The 16,342-nt window shown below is 34.0% G+C and overlaps 1 protein-coding gene across 1 annotated transcript; it reads right to left on the bottom strand.

Moving 5' to 3' along the window:
• Positions 1–791: 791 nt before the first annotated feature.
• LOC135142082 (uncharacterized) lies at positions 792–2,092 on the bottom strand. Its single transcript, XM_064073741.1, has 2 exons — positions 2,009–2,092; positions 792–1,953 (listed from the first exon to the last, which is right to left on the bottom strand). The coding sequence occupies exon 2, from the start codon at positions 1,932–1,934 to the stop codon at positions 873–875; it is 1,062 nt and encodes a 353-aa protein (XP_063929811.1). The 5' UTR covers positions 1,935–1,953; positions 2,009–2,092; the 3' UTR covers positions 792–872.
• Positions 2,093–16,342: the final 14,250 nt, after the last annotated feature.

Here is a 16,342-nt window from a genome sequence, read left to right as displayed (position 1 = left end):
GTCTTATTCGATCGCTTCCAAAGCAAGACAATAATTTGTTGTGAGGATGTTACGGAATATTTTAAGTTCGTCAGCAAACATAAGTAATTGAGGGACGCCGGAAAGTCATTAATAAATATCAGGGATAGTAGGGGTCCCACACTGGTGCACTGCGATACTCCGTATGTTGGTGTAACACATTTCTAGCGAACATTTTGGTATTCGTCTAATTGTCTACGATCATTAATGTATGAGGTAAATAACCATATTAAATTGTCTATTAAACCAAATGTCTTCAGCTTATGTAAGAAGCCATAGTGATCTATAAGATCGAAGATTTTCATGAAGAAATTGACTGAAGTTCACCAAGTCGGTTACTGTTGATCTATTTTCCATGAACCCATGTTGACATTCCTATATTTGGTGGCTAACAGGTCTAGATTTTACTTTTACTTTTTACTTTTTAAAGCACAATTTAACATTTTTCTGCAAAAAATGGTAATATCAATGAAAGTAGGATACTATTTTTCCACCGCAAAAATCATCTCTGGGTTTTCACCCTAACAAAAATTAACCTGGGGTCTAAAAGTTAATACGGGAATCCCTATGGCTACTTTTAAAAAAGATACACTGTATAAAATGTGTATAAAGTAAGTATATATTTACTCTCGATTTTCTATTTACCACCATCTTAACATCTGCTTAAGTGTTACTTAACGAAACTCGAAATTATTTTATATTTCAATTATTTAAACAGACAAACAAACATTTTTTGACAAAAACCAGGTGTTAAACATATTAGACAGATAAGATATGGTTATCGAATCTATATTATTTGTAATCTGTTTAAAACGAAAAAATACATGACAGGTGAGTACTTTTTAACTACCACTTTAAATTAACCTCGGATCAATTCGATCTTCACTCTCTGTTTTTATTTCATCCTTTTCAATATTACCTTGTCCACTGGTGCGATCATTCAGCCCAATCCTCTCAATATCATCAATCATCTGGTTCACCTCTTCAATGTGCGCTCTAGCAATGTTTACACAATCTTCAAATTTGTCTCTATCTAACTGCAGTCCATCCTCAAACTTCTTCAATGCTTCTTGAAATTTTACCAAAGCGTCTTTGTAGTTATTTCGCGCAGCGACGATATCACCGCCCCCATTGTCAAATATTACAAATGCTTCTTTCTCCATTTCATTCGCCTCATTAAAAATTCGATTACCTTCAATTTTCAAATTAACTAGAGTCAAGTTGTGCTGATATTTCGGTGAGTTCGATAAAGCTTCAGCATTCTGGAATAACTTTAGGGCTTCGTTTAACGTATCTTGAATTTCTTGAGACTTATCGTCGGTAATATCAGCTTCCAAATCCCCAATTTTTTGTAAAAGTTCCTCTCCCCACTGGTTAAAAGCTTGACTTTTGTTACTTTTGATTTTGTTGCTAACTGAATCTTGACTGTTCAAATTCAAAGCTTCGTTAAACTTTTTAATAGCAGTTTCATAGTCCTTCGTTTCCAAAGCAACTTCACCTTCTCGATTTTTCTTTTCGGCTTCCTCATTTTGGACCTGTTGATTCGTATTTGCAATTTGGATAATGAGTGTTGGTTGGTTCTCATTAGAAACGGAGAAAGTAATGTCGTGAGCTCGTTGCATGTGGTTAAAACCAGCACAACACCCAAAAACATGTTTTTGATGAATACGAAATTTATCTACTGTACTATCAGCGAAAGTTAGGACCATGTTGAAAGGACAGTGACTTGCATTTCTTTTAACTTCAAGTCTTTGAGAGACTGAACCGCCTCGCGCTGGGATGTTTTGATGTTGAAAGTTTCTATCTGGTCTACAATTCTCGTCCCAGTCATAGTTATCACATGAGGAAACTGAAGTGTCTATGATGTCTTGGTTGGTGTTATTGACAACTTTTAAATAAGATTCGATTGTACCCATTTTGGCACATATCTTCGAACTAGAAAATAAAACATAACAGAAGTAAATTTACAGTGTTTTAAGGGTCCACTTACCTACCTCGATATTCTGGTGAAATAGTGGAACGATAACACTCATTCACTTTTATCAGTGTTATCAGTTCAATGCGTGTAACAGAAACGGTTTGATAACCTCTGATTTTATTGTGTATACTGCAGAGCAATCCTCATTTAGATTCTGCACTGAAAATATTTTGACAGATAGTTTAGTTCTTTGTGTGTTGATATTTTTTTGCTAGGACTAGCATATCGCATAATAAAACGTACTAGTTCAAGGTCATGCGATAAATAATAGTGTAATCAGTAATCAGTTAAATTTGTAGAGATAAAGATATTTGCTTTTTTAATCGGGAATGCTAGTTATTTCTATTATAACTAACTTAACTCTTGTGTTGAACTCTTAGATATAGTTAAAAAAAATGTGGTCAAGCAAATGTATTAATGAAATATTAGCAAACATTCAGCGCTATGGGTAAAACTTAAAAATTGCCACTGAAAAACGAGATTATTGCTTGCTTCATTCTCGCATCTCAATGGTTAAGCATGCTGGACAAAATTTTGCTTGGAATTGTGTATTTCAATTGGGTGAGAATTGTATGAATGTTAGTCTGCATAAAAATATTTGTTCCAAGTCTAGAAAAATATGAACTTTTGAATTTAATCGTTTTATACCGAAAACCAACTTATGATGATATTAGAATTCACTTTCAAAATTTGATTTTTAACATCACAGGAATTCACATTTAATATGTCGAATTTCAAATTCAATCATAAGTTGTTAGATTGAATTTCCGAAATTTTATTTTTGAAATCCTTTAAGGCGGTAAAATTTCTATTTTCTATTTAGGAACTTTGATATTTTGAAATCGTTGTTTTTCGCCACTCAAACTAATAGCATTAATATTCGACAATCGAGCTTATATATGTCCGAATTCTGAAGTTCATGGATTCTAAAAAAAATAAGCTTGTTATGAATATTTAAGATAATATAACTTATAACAATATGTATTGAAAATACTTCGACAAGCGTACAGCTATATATACACTAGGGTGATTAAAAAAAAAAAAATAATTTTTTTTTCGTGTCAAAGAGGTTCAAAAGTTTCTTTTCAACGTAAAAAAATACCAGTTAAAAGTTGAGCTCTTAATATTAATATTAAGACCGTCCGCATCGCGTTTTTCTATTTCCCATAAGAATAACATGGGAAAATTTTTGTTTGCACCTTCTGATTTTTATTGCTAGCCCGTCGTGTGTCGTGAAAAAAATTCAATCACATATTTTTATAGAGAATTGAACGCTCTACAAAAAGTGTCTCCTATGATTTTGCGAGAAACCTGACTATGATTTTTTAACCCACTGATGCTGAAAATGTTCGGAAAGAGTTTTACTGGCCTTATTATAGCATAAAATTATAAACAATTACTGTTTAAAAAACTAAATTTAAAATGTGTATAAATTTTTGTGGTGATTTATTCCAATAAGACCATCAAATTTATTGTAATGCATCAAAAACGTCAAAATTTGGATAAATTTAACTTTAGCCTAAAATAACTCTTCAACTATCAGGTTTCTCGCACAATCATAGGAGACACTTTTTGTAGAGCGTTCAATTCTCTATAAAAATATGTGATTGAATTTTTTTCACGACACACGACGGGCTAGCAATAAAAATCAGAAGGTGCAAACAAAAATTTTCCCATGTTATTCTTATGGGAAATAGAAAAACGCGATGCGGACGGTCTTAATGTTAATATTAAGAGCTCAAATTTTAACTGGTATTTTTTTACGTTGAAAAGAAACTTTTGAACCTCTTTGCACGAAAAAAAAAAATATTTTTTTTTTTTGAATCACCCTAATATACACGTATATATACTAGACCTAAAACTGCCTAGAATAAACAGAATAAAAGTGCTGTGTAAATGGACATGTTTTTCTGTAGATCTATATATATATATATATATATATATTTTTTTTTAACAAAATTGCTGATAATGTTAACCATAAGCTTTGTTAAAAAGATATAGCTGTCACAAATCAAAATCCATGAAATTTCTAATTCGAAACATGGCATAATTATTATTCGTTTAATGAAAAAGTATTTTCGCAGTCCCACAAAATAATTAACATGCAGTGTTAATTACAACATTTTACACAACATAACATATGTTAGTAACACTAAAACTACTGTTAACAAATGTTAGTCCATGAAGAATATTTTAAAAGAGCAATTGATAAATTATTGGTTCTTGTGCATTAGTAAAATCAGTCGGCGTACTTTCCGCATTTTACCTAGAAATGTCATGGCCTTAGTTTTCCCTAAGTCGCTGGCATTACTACACATAAATAGGGAAGTAAACATAAAAATATATTTAAGATAATAATTCCCTTCGTTATCATAAAGCTAATATTGATTATCACATAACAAGCTTCTGAAAAATTTTCCAACTAGTCACCGAAACTTCCGTTCGGTGTGTTTAATTTCTATTGGGTCGGAAATTGCCGCCCTGACCGCAACATCCAAAACACTGTGATTCCCGCCAAAACCTCCCTTGGCAGAAAGCCACTGAAAAACCAAGCCTCTGAATACCCATTTACCATGACCTTGACTTTCCGAAACAGAAAAATGGACAATTTCTATATCAATCAAAAGTATACTGTTGGCGTTTGTGCATATCGACGCAAACGCACAATATTGTCTTTACCATTTCTATTGAAACACCACCTGTTGATTTTGCTTAAAATTTAGCAATTGGTAACAGCTTTCGGTTGATTGACAACGGCTTTTAATTAGAAAATTGTCTGAATATGAACGTCGCCAAGTGTACAACTAACACGTGGTGTTTGAATAGAAATGGCAAATACTATATGTTTTATAACCGTGATAGTGATTAGGACAGAAAATATCAAGAATCAGATAGTAAATGCAAATACAAAAAAAAAATCATCATGGGTAGTTGTAATATCATATATATATAATTTTTGTGTAAAATATACTATTTGATTTTATAAAAGACTTTGAGGTTAAAAGACTTTTCAATATGTGAATGTCTCTACAAATTTCACAACAATCAAGGAAGCGGATTAGTGGATAAGCAAGTAACTGTGTAAACTCTGACAATAGTTATAATAATATTAATAATAATAATAATAATAATAAAAGTCTAACGTCAAATTAATGAAAAATATATATTAATAATATATACACTTATATATAAAACTCTGACATTATTACTACTAGTACCAACTACTTAATACAAACATCAACTTTCAAAATGTTGCAGTTTTTTGTAAATTTTGCCTTCAATTATTTGAAATATAAATGTCATACAAAAAATTTATTAGAAGCAGGTTTTTTTTACTTTTCAAAAAAAAAAAATCATTTCTTCTCTATCAGTTTGTAACATCAACTTCCTCATGAAGATTTGTATTAACAGCTTCATCGTTTTCCCTTTTTTCTTGCTTCTCGTCGTCAATTTTTACCTGGCCTATGTTGGTATTTAACTCAGCCTGATTAATATTATCGATCGCTTTGTTCACATCTTGAACCAATTCTCTAGCAATTTTCAAACTATCACCGAATTTCCCATCAATCTTTGACCCTTCCTCAAATTTCTTCACGGCTTGTTCATATTTAACCAAAGCCTCTCTGTACTTATTTTGCGCTGCGGAATTATCACTTTTCTCTTTATCAAACAACTTAAAAGCTTCCTTCTCCAGCTCATTCGCTGCATTAAAGAGCCGGTTTCCTTCAATTTTCAAATTAACAAGGTTAAAATTTTTTTGATATTCAGTAGAATTGTACAGATTCCGCGCCTGTTGAAACAAACTTCTAGCTTGGTCGAATTTACTTTGAGCTTCTTGCGATTTATCTTGAGTATCATCAGCTTCTGCATCCCACGCTTTCTGCAAACATTCCTTTCCAAACTCATTGCAAGCCCTGCTTTTATTGTGTTGAATGTTACTTCTAGTTGAACTTTGATTCGTAAGACTTGCAGCTTCGTCAAACTTTTTCATCGCTGCTTCATATCTCTTCTGGTTTATCGCTGCGTTTCCTTCTTTGTTTCTTTCTTCAGCTCTATCGTTTTGCAATTGCGTTTGTACTTGTTGTTCGGTGTTGTGAAATTGTACAACGAGAGTTTTATCTCCGTCGCGCCAAAACCATGTATCGTGGGATTTTCGGATTGACTGATAGTTGAGGTCACACCAACCAATAGCATGTTTCTGATTGATACGAAATTCGTCTACTGTTCCGTCTGAGTAACTAAATGTGATGTTGAAAGGACAATTACGTGCATGGTAGTTGACTTCTAGTCTTCTTTGGACTGTTCCTCCTCCTTGTGATATTCTTAAACCTTGCAGATTATGGTCAGGACGAGAATTTCCGTCCCAGTCATAATTGTCGACTCCGTAAACATGAGTATTGACGATTTCTTGACGGGTATTGTTTATTATGCGGATCTGAGTTTCTTTGCTACGGCCCATTTTGATATTTTTTTAATCAATGAATATACTTATTTGACGTAAATCGAATCACACACATTAGGGTAACACAACCAAACTCTTACTGAGTGCCTCGGTTTTTATCTGTGATAAATAGCCAATGACTCACTTATCACATACACGTAATGGGGATATCCACAATTTGATTTCAATTGAACTTAACAAAAAGAGACAAATGACTTTATGTAGATAATTGTAATCAGCGACTAAGTCGGAAACAGAATGTTTGACCTGAATGTTCGTTGTGGTGTCCTTCCCATCATTTCCGGGTCAGTGGTGGATCCTAAAGTAATAATTTATTTTCATGCTTCACTTTACATTACAATACATGTAATAAGTTTGCAAACGTCAAAAGTAGATACAATTATGTACATAGAGAGAATGATTATCACAATTTCACACATTAAAATAAACAGATATTTTACATATTGAAATAGCCTAAAAATTCCTCAAAAAATAGAAGGTCCCACTGCATAGCAAATCTTTAATAATAAATTTAAATTTATTTAAGTCAAGATGTTTATACTTAGGAGGTCAAAACTTCATAGAAATGAATTGCATGGTATGTAAGTATGTGCCACATGTGTCCTTGTTGGTCTCGCGGCTTCTAAGTAAATTTTATTTTTATTCCTTGTATTATAATGATCAATATCAGTGTAAGCAGTGCATTCCTTGTTGTGTTTTCTAATGTACAAAAGATATTGATAATAAATAAACTAGGCAACGTCACGATTTTAAGTTTTTTAAATGCATCTCTGGAATCATCCCTGAATTTGAGACCAAAAATTATTCGAATTACATGTCTCTGGGGCGCAAACACTTCATGCCAAATCATGCAAGCTTGTATCAAGAACATATTTGAAAGTAAACAAAACTTGCACACACTTTGATTTACAACCAGTCCACTGCTATGAAGCCAGTCAAAGGCCAATGTTTGAATTAATAAATTGTTGTTGTTGTTCTGTAATGATCGTATCATCTGCGAATGGTACGGTCCCTTAGTTGTTTAAAAAAGCAGGTAAGCAAAAAAAAAACTAGAAATAAGAATTGATGGTACATTTTTTCGCCAACTGCAGAATACTGTTGCTAATTTTAAACAAACTGGTAATGTAGGCCAAACAAAGGAGGTGGTAGAAAACGAGTGCGAACTGAAGAAATTATTAAAGAAGTAAGAACACGAATGGAGGAAGACTAAAAGTTATCACAAGAAAGACATCATATAGTTCATTTTTTAAGAGTGTAGAAATATCGACACACCCAAAAAACACATTTCGCAGTTAAACAGTTTTAAATCAATGTATGTTTTGAATAAAAAAATAAACGTCAACAGTGACATTTAACTAAGGTTGTGAAGCAATCATTCCAGACGCTCGGCAAATTAGAACCCGAGACGCGTTGGCGTGGGCGAGGTCTAGAAATGATTTCACAAACGTGGTCGATATACTTTTTTTTCACTAGTAGAAACCGTAAGACAAAAAGCTGAAAAAATAAATGTTCAATTTTTTGACATAAAAGATTTTGTTTCAATGTTTAATCAAACCTAACCTAAATCTTCAAGATAAAGAAAATCGTTTACATTCGTCGCTGAATTAATTTTATCTTCCACCGTCTATCAACTACCATGCCTATACTCAAGTAATATTAGTTGCATACATTTATTCATTTTCAGAAACAATTACATCAAGTATTTCAAACATAACCTATATCTTCCTTTTTAACCTTGGTAGTAAAGTTGAACTTCACTACCTCGAAACAACTCGACAATTGTATGCTTTATGGCCACCAGTGAAAAACCGTTTTTTCTTAAAAAATTACATTGTTAACCTCAAATTTTTTGTTTCATTTGTTTTAACATGTCTTGAACTACACATTTTATTCGATTTGAATCTAGCCAACGTCACCCTTAGTTTGTGGATATTATGTGGCATCATTTTATCCACGCCCTTAAAAAATAAACTATAGTTAGATTTGAATATATTGCTTCAGATTACAATAAAAGGGTTGCGCAGGTTCTGTACTTGGCTCAAGGACAATCTTGACAATAACACTTTAGATTTTACGTTCTTCTGAGATGAGTAATGGTTTGATATTTCCGTCATTTCACGAGTGAAAGATACTAGAACAACGTTTAAAAAAAAATATTGATCAATTGCACTTTGATGAACTGCAGCATGATTACTTTCAGCAGGATAATACCCAGTCACACGCAGCTCAAAAAACCTTGGAACTATTACGGAAAGCCTTGATAATATGATGAGGTGTGCTACACTTTGTAGAAGTAGGTAGAAATTTTCAGTATTTTCTGTAGTTCTAACATGTTGATTACTGATATGATCAATTTTAACGTAGTAAAGTTAAAAGTGTTTTCTTTTGAAGTTATAATTTAAATGGAAGTGTGTACTGGATTAGTGCAGGAAATATTAAAGCCAATTATTTCTGTATCAAATAAAGACGTGCCTTTCAATTCCCTAGGCCTACTTTCTACTTTGATGACAATAATTTTTGATCATACGATATTTTTACGTAGTTAAGAATTATTTAGGAGAACAAGACCGCAAACCTTTTTTGTTGTGTTTTACTTAATTATCTACATACATATTTACCTGTTACGTGCATTTATTTTATACTTTTAAATATTAAAGTTACTAACTCATTGTCCTACTTTGCTTCTCAAGAAACTAGTACTTATGATACTGTTAGCACTACGCTTTTAATTAATCGCTTTATGGCTACCTGAAGGTAATGGAAAATGAATCCCGTTATCCCCTCGAAAAATTTATTTCAAATTAGTTAAAAACGAATATTGAAAAATCTTTTGATATTGTCTTTTTTGAAATGTTAGTTACTTTTTACCAAAAAAAAAATGTACCAATATTTTACAGAATTACAGAATTTCTTTCAAATTGTTGAGCGTGACCTTGGAAACTGTTGGCCATAAATCAGTATCCACAATTATTGGGGTAATATGAAAATATTTATAATTAACGTACCAAAACTTCTCGTTAAAATATTTCATCTTTACGTTTAAAGAAGGTTTAATTGATGTCAAAATTTCTTATTGTTTATGTTGACTCACCTCAAATAATTGCAGTATTATTAGTACAAATAAGAACTTTAAAAAATTGTTTACTTGCTCGTAATTCCTATCGTTACTGTAATAGCAGTTATCGCAGAGCTCATTAAAGTGTTTTTAGAAAATAAAGAGAACGTGGTGATCTGGTAGATAAACAATTTTACGTATATATATATATATATATAAGTGAGACGGGAAGAACGCTAAAACAACGGGTTAAGGAACACCTAAATAAAAACAAACACTCGACGTTCGACGACCATCTTAGATCACACGCAAACAATAATAGTACTGTCTTCCTAAATTTTTGTGTAAATGGAGTAAAACGTTCTTGAATCTTGAATTAATCGGTAAAATAACGTAACAGTTTAATATAAAAGAATTTCTAAGTACTCGTAATTAAGACAAATAGCGATAACACTTGTCGAGCTCTACATGTGAGAATGAAACAGAGAATCTAAATTAAACGACATTTTCTACTAATTGCAATAACCGGATAACAGTGCAATGATCCAAAATCATTTAATCCAGGTTAGGGTGAACCTGGCCATAACAGTGGTGTTGACACGTAAAATCTGCAGCAAATACTATTATGGTATTTACTTGGGCACTGAGGGTCAATTCAGGTAGGGCGCCTTTGGCGCATGACAGCAGGTTGGCGAAAGCCATGAAAGGGCTGTTGACCGACCGGTGGTGGCGGTGGTGGCAATCGAATGCAACAGAGAATATGTTTACTGGTTAGGTTAGGAGATTAACCCGGTTTCTGGAGGAAATATAGTGACGTATGAACGTGGAGGTGTCCTCACCATTTTGGCCTTGACAGTGCTGCTTCCGAGGGGGATGTGGGCGGACAGTACATCGCAAACTGTACAGCTAGGGCAATTTCAGATAACTTGACAATGTCACCAGGAGATCAGGAGATCGCGCGCCAAAGACGACGCCGAGTTGGAATCACTGATCGACAAGGAGTGGGCTAGGGGGGAGCCCCCCGTGAGTGACCCCATTCTTAATCATTAGGGGGAGATAAGTCAGGTGTGTCTATTTTCATATTCATGATTGGGGCCGAAATGTTGCGGGCGCGGATCTGTACTAGAGAGTCACATGTAGGGGTGAATCAGTAGTTTGTAATTGGCTGTAGCCGTTTGACCGTCATTGATAATAATGAATATTTGTCGATAAATTACGCTAAAGCCCCAATCTGGCCAAGAATCGTCTTACATTTGTAACAAGATTTTAAAACGAACAAATCGAAGTTTTAATACACGCACTTTAAGGACAATTGTGTTTTAATCAACCCATTTCCTAGAGGTAATGGTCCCAGTCGACACCTAAAGTGTGTGTATATATCGTGTTACGTGCTGGCGCGACAAACGAAATGAACTGAAAATGGATAACACACGTGTAAAGCGAAATATACAACCGTGTAAGAGTGAAAATTATTGTGGAAATTTAGAATTCGGGCAATGTTGGCTGAGTTGGCAGTACTACATATCATAGACAGTGCCGTACCAACAGTGATAACGAATGAATGAAAGAAACAAGATTCAAGAGCGAAAAATGTCATCGTAGAAAATCTCCACGACCCGTTTCATGGTTTTGCGAAAGAGAATGAACAAACATGAGAGATACTATCGAAACTAGACAATATCTACGAAAGAAGGAGTTTGGCAACTCAGCTGGCTTTAAGAAAACAACTATTAAGCCTGAAATTACAAGGCGACAACACCTTATTCCAACACTTCACCCGCTGCGATGTCATCATTGCAGATTTACTTGCAGCCGGAACCGTATTAAAAGAGATGGACAAAGTATCGCATCTACTGTAATAACTGCATTAGAAACCCTGGGAATGGACAGTTTAAGCCTCGCCTTTGTAAAAACTCGTTTGTTAGATCACGAAATCAAATTACAAAGGGAAGACAACTACTCACCTAAAGGCCTTAAGAATGAGCAGCTCTTATTCATCGCAAAGACACAGTGGGAGTCAAGATAACTACAAAAGCGTACGAGACACAAAGAAATTTTTCAAAAGGAGGGTACACAAATTTCGACAAACATTCTCTTCGAAATCTCAGTATAAATTATCACATATGAAATATGAGCATTATGGCAGACGCAATCATCAAAAGGGTAACTGCTATATTATAAACGGAAAGCAAGAACATCCAGGTGATAAACTACCACCACAATCAAATATTGCGAACACGAAACACTTTGACTTCATGATGACCAGCTATGATAAAAATCTACAAAATTACACCCCTGATAGCGTTGTTTTCAATCTCGATTCGGAAGTCACCGACTATATGATTAACAGAGATGATATTTTTACCTCCTGGTTTGTTTTGTCCACTGCCACCGCAGGTTGCTGTTGCGAAAACGGGAGAATTTATGACGGCGACAAAGCGTGGTCTAAGCCACACTACCACCACGTTGGGTTTTACTGGAATTTTGAAAGACGTGTTATTTACACCCGAGGCTACTATCAACTTACTATCCATTCGTTGAATTCAAGAGGGTGGTATGAAGGTGGTGTTCATCTGCGACGAAATACCGGTGTGACGGACGGACGGTCCGGAATCTTGCCGATAACGTGTGGTAGCGGCGTACCTGGAGTTGGAGTTATAGTTGGAGTCCAGAATAAAATGGGTAATATCATATTAACAGGTAAGACATATAATGGTTGATTTGGTGTGAAGTTTAGAATTAGTAAGAACATGACAGAGAGTGGAAGTTCATTAATGGTCAGTAAAAGTGACAATTTTCGTTTACGGCATGAACGTTTAGGTCATATTAGCAACGGCAAATTTCAGCAGTTAAAACGTTCTCAAATGTCTGATTTAAATAAAATAATACCACTAGTCACCTTTCTGAAGCTTGCCTATATGAAAAACAAACTAGACTTCCTTTAGTAAGAACAAAATTAAAAGTCATGTGAAAAGGCCCCTATATAGAGGGTGAGTATTATAACAACGGGACCCTGACCAATCTTCAATGCAATACAACATACATCTATCAGTTATTGCTAGATTCCAAAATAAACACATACGTTTTTAGGATCAACATAGGTACTCACCTTACTAGTTGTCACTCTGTTTCTGAAAGACATCAATCAAAATTTCACAAATGAAATGTTAAAAAGACACCAACATATTAATTCAAAGAAATGTAATAAATAAATTGAACAATTAAATAGATTTAACTAGCGTAAGTACTGTTCAAAATGCCTTCCTTCATGCGTAACACATATTTCGATGCGATTTAAGTAAGACAACCGGACACTGGCAAGTGTTTCAGGAGTTATTGCAGCACATGCATTTCTAATTCTCGTTTTTAAGTCTTCACAATTACGAATAGGACTGTGGTAAACTTGTTCTTTCACAACCCCCCAGCGGAAAAAATATAAAGGTGTTAAGTCGGAACTACGAGGGGACATTCACACTGCCTCTGCCAATCCACTTATTTGCAAACGTCTCTTCAAGAGAGTCCCTAACGACTCTGCGATAATGTGGTGGTGCCCCGTCCTGCTGAAACCACAGCTCTTGTCGGAGGTTGAGAGGAACATTTTCTAATAACCCCAGAAAATCATTTTCCAAAAATTCTCGATACCTCTGTCCTATTAAGTTGCCTCCGAACAAATATGGGCCAATTGTGTAGTCTGCAACATTTTGAAAATGAGCTGTTCTGATCGAGTGTGGGTTATTTTGAAATTTATAGCAAGTTCCGGACGGTGTTAAAACTGCAGACAATCGGGTGTGCGAACGCCGTGTTACAAAAATTTAATATGACTGACTGCAAATTTACTAAAACGCCCTTCCTCGAATATGTAATCTTAAATTCAGAAGAAGGTTATGGTACATCTTGTAAAAATAAAAATCTGATTGAATGTTTAATGTACGCAATGGTTTGCACACGTTCTGATTTGTCATATGTAGTAAACATTTTAAGCCGATATCAAACGAAAATAATCAAATTGTATGACAATATTTAAAGAGGGTATTACGATATTTCAAAGGAATTCTTAATTAATATGATGTACAAAAGGTGACATTAATTAAAATATTATTGCTATGTGGATTCAGATTGAGGAAGCAATGACATTGACCGGAAAAGTACAAATGGCTATCTTTACAAACTATTCACTACTGCTTGTACTTTAACCTGGAATACTAGAAAACAACAAACAGTTGCAGTTTCATCTACTTGTAGGTAAGCGAAGAAATGTTGCTGCCTCGGTGGGAATGGAACCTAACGCCGGGCAGGTATCCTGACCACTAGACCTCGAGGCCGCTTATCTTTCTTCGCCTAATACTACTTATTATTTTGTCGCCACAGACTGAAGTTGAATATACAGGGTTATTCAGCTAAGATGACCCATTTGTGTTTTTAAAATAGGCAAACCATAGTACCAATTACACTTGAGCCTGGATTACAAAAAATATTTCAAAATTGAATTGTATCAAAGTTTGTTAAATGTATAGAAACGTCAGTGTCAGAAAATGCCTATGTATTCTTACGATAATAACGAGAAAACCGACCAATCTTTGTGGTTCCCTTGTGGGTCGAAGTGCTAGCTCCAGCTGCAGATGGTTAGAGCGGTTATGATGAAATTTATTTATTTGTCTAGCACTAGCAATTTGTCCCATAACTCCCATGTGATGATTCTCATTAACTTGTGCAAGAAGTTATACTTCATTTTCCAAGCTAGTCGCAGTCGGGTTCCGTTTCCTCTTGTTAGCACGCCACTTTCTTACGCAACGAATTTTCTAGCCTCTTGAAAATTTTGGGTGTTGGGACCACACGGCCAGGGTATCTTCGGGCATACAATTGTGCTGTACGCCTAGCCTTTTTGTGTCATTCTCTTTAACGTGTTCATAACTAAGGATCATGTCGGTTTTCTCGTTATTGAATGTATAGGCGTTTTTCTGACACTGACGTTGACTGACGTTTCTATACATTTAGCAAACTTTGATACAGTTTAATTTTGAAACGTTTTTTGTAATCCAGGTTCAGGTGGAATCGGTATTTTGGGTTGCCTATTTTTAAACATAAATGGGTCATCTTAACTGAATAACCCTGTATAGCGTTATTTGTAAATGTAAATGAAGCTATGTGACTTGAGTCTTTGTTAACTAGTATCGATATAAGAGTTTTAAATCCAGTTGTCATTTTTGAAGACAACACTGGGTAAATAAGAATTGCAAACAACCCCACAAATCACAAAACATCAAAACATATACTTAGATATTAAATATCCATTTTACGAGAGAGCTAACATCTTCACCAAAGCGGTTCTTGTTGCAAAATTTGAAGCAATGAGAAATAACATTGATATACAATAAGGAGGCTTATGTAGATAAGAATAAATATCCTAAGACGTGTAATTATTATCACCAAATTCCATACGTTTTCTGTTTATGTAACTGTTAAGTATTTTGTTTATAAAGGGCGATAAGGGTTAAGACGCTGAATACTTCAGTTTTAATTTCATATATGAGTATTTGTGATCTTTGAAGTTAGTTGGTAAGAAGCTTTTAAAACGAAGAGATCGAAGTTTTAATACACGCACTTTAAGGACAATCGTGTTTTAATCAACCTATGTCCTAGATTTAGACCCTCGTGTTGCGCTCGGGCTAATTAATACATTATTGGAACGCATTCGAAAAAATTTCCTGAAACAATCATTGCATGATTGTTGAGATTATAAATGAAAATCAGTGCTGGAATATTTATATTTCATGTCATCATCAATGTAATATTCTTTGTTCCAATAATGCAGATTATTATGTTTAATCCAGTTCTAATAGTAATTTCTAAAATTGTACTTTAAGCGTATACTTATAATAAACTCTAAAGTTCCTTTACGTTTAAAATGATTTTAAACAAATGTTACAACAATTTGTTGCACTGTGACAAAAACTCACTTTAAATTTTAAAAGAACTTTAATTTATTATGAAACTGGACCTAAATGTTGTATTTTTAATAAATAATTTTGGAAATATCTGCCGTTGCTATGGCATTCGAGGTGAATGTTAAGGTACATGTCCGACATGCATATTAAGGGAGTTTAACATGCAAGTGTACAATACAAATTATAATATCTAACAAAATAAATCTCGATGGTCTTGGCTATTTGCTCTATTTTAAATTTTGTTAACTTTTTAATTCCTTACGCTATGCAAAAAATATTCTGCAAAAACAAAATTTTTCTGATTTTAAAATACAGTGAAAGGATAAAAATTGTTCTGAACAAAGGTCTCTTATGTTCTTGAAATTGCAATTAAAGTAAGTTATCGTTGCATTTAAAGGAAGTGCATTTGTTGTCAGAATTTCTTATACTGATTCTTCGTAAAAGTGTCTGTTTGGTGCTTTTTTAATGTTTACTGGTTATCGCAAAGTTCGTTATGCTATTTCTATGTATTTATCGACATATGTATAACGTAGAATTGATAACAAACGTCCTCAAAATAGCATTGGACGGGTAAGCTGTTTTTCTTGTCATTACCACACGAATAGCTAATTGTAACTAGAAAAACAGCTTGCTTATCCAACACTTAGGCCTTGGTCATCAAAAAACAACTAAATAAACAACTAATTTAGAATACTGACATAATGAAGTGAATATTTATAGTGAGGATGATATTTAAACATGTTAGCACTTTTTTGCTGATCGAATCGTTTTCGCTTTTTTCGGTTTTGGTACTTGGCCGCTTTGAAAATTTGTGCACCAACCAAATACCCATGTCTTCTACATGATCTGTTCTCCAAAGGCTCAATGAAGACCAACCAGAATTT

The sequence above is a fragment of the Zophobas morio genome, unplaced genomic scaffold (genome assembly GCF_036711695.1).
Source record: "Zophobas morio isolate AGI-343-1 ecotype UQ-CSIRO unplaced genomic scaffold, CSIRO_AGI_Zmor_V1 ptg000046l, whole genome shotgun sequence".
NCBI classification, from domain to species: domain Eukaryota; kingdom Metazoa; phylum Arthropoda; class Insecta; order Coleoptera; family Tenebrionidae; genus Zophobas; species Zophobas morio.
Note: the sequence above shows the minus strand (reverse complement) of the source record. Positions and strands in the feature narration are given on the sequence as shown.